Source organism: Atta colombica, unplaced genomic scaffold, assembly GCF_001594045.1.
Source record: "Atta colombica isolate Treedump-2 unplaced genomic scaffold, Acol1.0 scaffold126, whole genome shotgun sequence".
Taxonomy (NCBI): domain Eukaryota; kingdom Metazoa; phylum Arthropoda; class Insecta; order Hymenoptera; family Formicidae; genus Atta; species Atta colombica.
The window spans coordinates 4346690-4353037 of NW_017259213.1; the positions used below are offsets into that span (position 1 = coordinate 4346690).

The 6348-nt window shown below is 35.5% G+C and overlaps 1 protein-coding gene across 1 annotated transcript in view; it reads left to right on the forward strand.

The window, feature by feature from the left end:
- The first annotated feature begins 3298 nt into the window (after positions 1-3298).
- LOC108695153 (homeobox protein six1) overlaps positions 3299-6348 on the forward strand; it is a 14988-nt gene continuing 11938 nt past the window's right edge. Inside the window, exons 1-2 of the mRNA XM_018204915.1 lie at positions 3299-3630; positions 3789-4250. Of these exons, the coding sequence (XP_018060404.1) occupies positions 3305-3630; positions 3789-4250 (788 nt within the window). The 5' untranslated portion in view covers positions 3299-3304. The remainder of the gene's footprint in view (positions 3631-3788; positions 4251-6348) is intronic.

Below are 6348 nucleotides of genomic sequence, written 5' to 3' on the forward strand. Positions count from 1 at the left end.
ATCATACACGTATATATCATGTTCAACAACAAGTTCTTGAAAATATGGTACATCTATATAAGTTGATTCAATTAAATCATGCATGATATAAAACGATGTAAAATTTCATTCAATTTATGGAATGGAGATAAACAATCAAAATACATGTGTATAAGATACGTAACGATAAACGATATACACGATAGTCGTGAATGAACGAAACCGATCCTTGGGCGTGTACGAGTTCGTATTCGGACCGATCTGCAGCTAAAGTTACGTTTGTCGTTGGATCATATTTGCAGAAATGTGTATCATAATACGACTCCAGAGATGAGCCGGCGACCTTCGCGAGGGGGTGGAAATCTTATCGTGAAAAGTAAACATTCTAAAAAAGTGATATCTGCCTTCTTCAATCGTCATATCAGCTTTTCAATCATTCGTCACATCGAAAATTTATCGATGTTTATTTCAAAATCTACAACAAAAATTAGCACAATAAATTACTATAAGAAATGTACATTTTAAGACGATGTAATGAATACAATTGTTTTACAATCAACAATTGTTTTATATAATTTATTTATTCGATATATATTATATTAAAATATATATTTTTTTTATTTTATTATACAGCTGCAATTTTTTATTTTATTATACCGCAAAAATTATAAAGTTATATCTTCAAGTTTTATATATTATCATGCGTCTTATATCGAACATTACGTGTATTAAATTGTCCAAAATGTGACGCATTTAAATGATTCATAAACAAATTTATGACGGATTTCCTTTCGTCAAATCTACCGACGAAGGGTGAATTGCCAGTTGTTGTGAAATTAATCAAACACAAGGTGCGATAGCGTCGCGTGGAATCACAACATGGTGTACGGTAACGTTGACACGTTCCATTTCCGGTGTTTATTGGTTACACGCGTATTTCGTGATTCTTCGATAGCTTCGCGATAGTGGAAAACAGTATCTGCGCGAAAAATTTGCACAAAAATTGCTGAATAATGTAAATTGGAAGCTACGCAATAAAGATATAAATAAAATCAAATCTTTGATAAGCAAATTTTCGCTATCTGCACGCTTCAAATTTTTATTTTAAACTTAAAGTAAATCGTTTTACAAAACGAGCAAATGAAAAAGCAAGTTTTCACCGATTAATTAAGATTTATTTTCAATTATCATTTCGAGAATATAATTACATCTATAGAAATATACGAGTTTTATTAAGGCTATTCAACATGAGAAAGCAAACATATAATTCGAGACTGGAGTGTGAGACCAAGGGGAAAGTCCGATGCACAATACCATAATTCGTCACTTCAGTTACATAACAAAAGAAATTACGCGAGTCCGACTCGAGAAAGGAATCGTCGAAATTCGATATATCCAGGTAATCGGTCTGTCGCGGAGGTCGCCAGGTGAGAATCCAGCGCAGAGGAATCAGAAACGTCGCGGGGCCGGCGGCAACTCGGATGGGGTGAACTAGTAGTCGGTAGGGGGTAGAAGCTTCGCACCGCCCTCTAATTTTCCAACCAATGGAGCCGAGCTGTACGTCGCGACGACCAATCGCAGCGTAGTGGCCGTACCGTACCTGATCATTGCGCGGTTCTACTGCCGAAATAAAAGAGAAGGCCGACCAAGAGATCAAGGAGGGAAAAGGAGAGAGGAGAGAGAGATGGAAGAAGAAGAGAACGAGAAAGAGAGAGATAAAACGATATCGGCAACTCCATCGTCAGCATTGCCACAAGGCGGCCGCACGACCACAATTCAACGACGGAATTGCCAGCGGGACGACGGCTATCGCACCGCGAACGCGACGACCGTGATCACCTTACTAACTTGGTGACTTGGTCACTCAGTGAGATAGTCTACCGCGGTCAAAGGCATCCTTCCGAGGATATCGGTTATGCAATCGGTTGTTTGTTCGCGCGATTGGTTACTTCATAATCTTACTGTTCTCCAACGTAAAAACGGGGGTGGTTGCGGGACACTTGAGACTACAAGTAATCTCAAGGAGATCTGCCAGTGCATTGGTACCACGCTGTGATGTGTTTAAGAAGAACGTACAAATACATTCTTTCTTTCCTTATAGTGCATTCAATGCTTTCGCTACGGGTGATCTATCGTTAATCACAAAGTGGTTAGTCACAAAGATTAAGAACTCAGACAGTGGTATTTGGAAAATGTGTACCTGATGGCGAATAAACGAACTGATAATTGGTATCTTTTTTGGAAAAGCTTTCACGGAGGATTATTGTGGATGTGAGAAGTATTCCATTATGATTACATAATTTATTACGAACAGACGCCGAAATTAAAGAATTTAGACTTGATTTCAGACTCCGTCGGAAGTTCAAAGTTATTTGCTTACAACGCGGTAATCAAATACGATTTTGAAGAACAAATAAATAATCATATATGTGACGGAAATTTTTAAAATTATTCATAAAGAACAAGTGATTTTCATTTATAGAATTATATTTGTTTAAGTGCAAATATTAAAAAAAAATTATATTAAAAACTGAATAATAGTCACCAGAATGATTGAAAAATAATTACGAATTCGAGCTATTCTTCTGCGATAAAGTGTACAGACCATCGAATGTATCGGTGAAAGTGTACAGTGAAAGTTGTACTTAGAAAAAAAATTTTTTTTTTCGTAATTAAAATTTGCGAACAATTTTTGAAACAGTGGCTTGAAGTATGTTACAGCTTCATTTGAGTAAGTCTTGATGAATGGAAATGGAGTCGAGCATCGACATGAATGAAACGCGCGTGATTAAACAACCGTCGCGTTGACTCGAACGTGCGAATAACGGATGCTTACTTTCGTCATCAGTTATTCATCCGGTCGATCTATAAGATATATTGATACTACGACGGTGCTCCAATTTGCCGAATGGCAAAAGCGGGAAAATAAGTTCCTCGTTGACTTTAATTCCCAAACTAAAAATTTCACGATAGAAAATTCAGAGGTAAGAATATATGGGCAACGAACAAACATTTATTGAAATATCTATTGTATATAATAAAATTAATCAAATATATTATGCTCAAAATTACACGTAAATTTTTCGCATATAATTAAGACAAATTATGTCTAACGAATTATTAATTTTTTATAATATTTAGCAATTCGTAATTCGGTTTGTAACTCAAGATGCGTGATCTTTGAATTAACTTAAATAAGGAATCACGAAAGAAGTTTGCGTCTTCAAAAATGTTTCGCGCTTAGGACCGGCGAATGAGCACGGAATCTTGTTTGCTGTCCGACACCTGCATGGATTCATGAGAGGCACGCAGTCACCAGCCAAGGATGTCGGATAGTTCAGATCAGCTGTCATCACCGAACAGCGACTGCAATAGTCAAATGGGCGTCGTGCATCGCAATGCAACCGCGCAATACAGTAATACATCGTCAATGTCCGGTCTCGGGTTGACACATCATCCCCAAAATTTAACGCCAACATCGAATGGCAGTCCTCAGTATTCGCAGGAGATTTCCTGCAACTCTGCCAGCGTAAACACTAACATCAGTAATATCAGCAATCTCCCCCTTAGCAGCAGTAATTTCACACCTGAACAGATATCTTGCATGTGCGAGGCATTGTCGCAAAGTCAAGACATTGAGAAATTATCCAGGTAATTTAAAGAGAACGTGCTTTAATTTATTATTTATTTATTCAAAAATTATGTGCATTAGATTTTTAACAAATTCTGTTCTTGCGTTATAAAATTCTAAAATTATACAAAATTATATTTGTGTAAAATCTACTTAAAAAAAACTACGTTGATACCAGATTTCTTTGGTCCTTACCGCCTGGAGAACTGTTGCGCGGAGGCGAGAGTGTGCTAATGGCGCGTGCCGCTGTTGCCTTTCACCGCGGAGCCTATCACGAGCTTTACTCAATCCTGGAGAGCCACCCTTTCTCGCCACGTCGACATCCTGAACTCCAACAGATGTGGTTTAAGTCGCATTATCGCGAAGCTGAGAAAATCCGCGGTCGACCATTGGGCGCCGTGGACAAGTATCGGCTGCGCAAGAAGTATCCACTACCAAAGACGATCTGGGACGGTGAGGAGACCGTGTATTGCTTCAAGGAACGATCGAGGAACGCTTTGAAAGAGTGTTATATGAGGAACCGATATCCTACGCCGGACGAGAAGAAGAATCTTGCGAAGAAAACTGGCCTGACGCTGACTCAAGTGTCCAATTGGTTCAAGAATCGTCGACAGCGTGATCGTACGCCACAAACGAGAACGTGAGTCTTCTGTATATAAATAAATTTATACAAATCTTTAAAAATGTTAAAAATTAGAAGAGAATACTTAAATTACAAATATATTTTAATACGCGCGGATGATTACATAGAACTGCTTAATTCGATTTTTTCCTTTTGTACAAATATTTCTTTTGGAATTAAAAATAAATCAAGAAATACATGTCGGGCAAATGAGAATCAGACGCAGTTAATAAATAAACTTGTAATTGATTATAATTAGCAATAGATTTAAATGCGCCCAACTAACTACATCTGATTATTTTTTGCCTGATAATTTCTTGATTTAATTTTCCTTTTGTGTATCCAAAAATTAGAATTAACCAGATTAACGAATATATAAAATTGTTTTTGTCGATATATACTAGTCAATCGCAGCGTCCTCTTTTGTAATTAGGATTGCCATTTATTTTTTTTCCTCGGACATCTTTTTTTCTTTGTTAAGGCTTCCATAAAGGTGGGATTTCCGGAGGGATTTTCCCCGAAGGGAATAATTATGAACGGTAATTATTTGAACACATTGAAAAAAATTTTTGGTTGAAAATGGACGAATCAGAATTTTCTGGTTAAATTTATTAGAATTCTAGTTGAGAGATAACCGGAATTCTAGTTGATACAATATTTCTGATAAAATCTACTAACATTCTTATTTTTATCAGAATAATTATATCAATCAAAATTCTAATTATCTCAACTAGAATTCTAATAGATCTAACCAGAAAACCAGAAAAAATGGTTACGTTTGCCACGATCGAAAGTCGCCTATCGATACATTTTTTGGATATAAGAACTATAGTACGAGTGTGATAACCATAAGATTGGCATGATATGGCTGTAAAGATATGTCCATCTTATGGTTATCACAACCAAATATATTGATGGGCGAAAATTATCATTATTTAGTTGTGGCAACCGTAATATTTTTTCTGTATCCATTTTCCACTAGAATTACTATTACTTAATTCAACTAGACTATTTTTCTTAATACACTTTTGGAAAGTTCTTCAAAATTCTTCAAATGCCGTACAAAAGGACAAGAAAAAAAGGATATGGCAACCATTTCCGTTCTATACGGCATGGGCGTCTGTCCGTATTCCGTAACAATAATCGTACCGTAGGAATTAAGCAATCAGAGCAGAAAATTTTTGACCATTCTAGACTGTGATTGGCTAATTCCTATGGTACGTTGGCGGTTACTGTTACAGAAGCCCTAGTTATATATTGAGACTTTCAGACAAATTTCTCAATCTGTTTTTGATATTTTTTACATAATGATGAAAAAAATATATATTTGTGTAACAAAGGGCATTTCTTAAGGGTCTGCCTATTCTTTTTTCTCAGAAATCAACAAGTGTCCTCAGTTCTGCAACATGTGTTCTTTTGTTCCAAATTGCTTCAGGAAATCATAAGTCATTCCATGTTAAGACCTTTGAATAGGGGTCCAGAGCTACGTTAAATCACAAGTCAGAAGCGAGAAATGACATGTTAATTTTTATTACGTGCCATTTGTAAATAAAGATAATTTGGATAAAATGAAATAATGAGCTTTAAAACATTTGTAAACATCGACAAAAACTATGCTTATCCCCCCTGATAGTCAGTAAATAATTGTAAAAAGAGATAAAAGGCACGTGTAAGTGAAAATATGCCACGCATGCGCATTGATTGAAAACACTTCACGTGCCTTTCATTATTTTTTTACTGACTGTTAAGGGTAATAAGTATAGTTCTTTTATTTTATAAATATTTTAAAATGATTTCATCATTTTGTTTTATCCAAAGTGTCTTTATTTACAATTAGTACCTAACAAAAATTTACATGTCGCTTCTGACATCATTCAGTATGGCTGTGGTACGACTTAGGAGAGGCTTTTCGATTGTATTTTAAACAAAACTTTTTCCTATTTTTATATAAATCAGGAGTATCACAAACACACTCACACACAAAGTTTAAAAATAATATAACTAGGGGGGAGGAATCCTATTTTTAAAGAGTTGAAAAAGTTGATTATAAAATTATTTTTAATCTAGATTATTAAAAATAATTTTATGTTTTATAATAAAAGTAATTATTACTGCG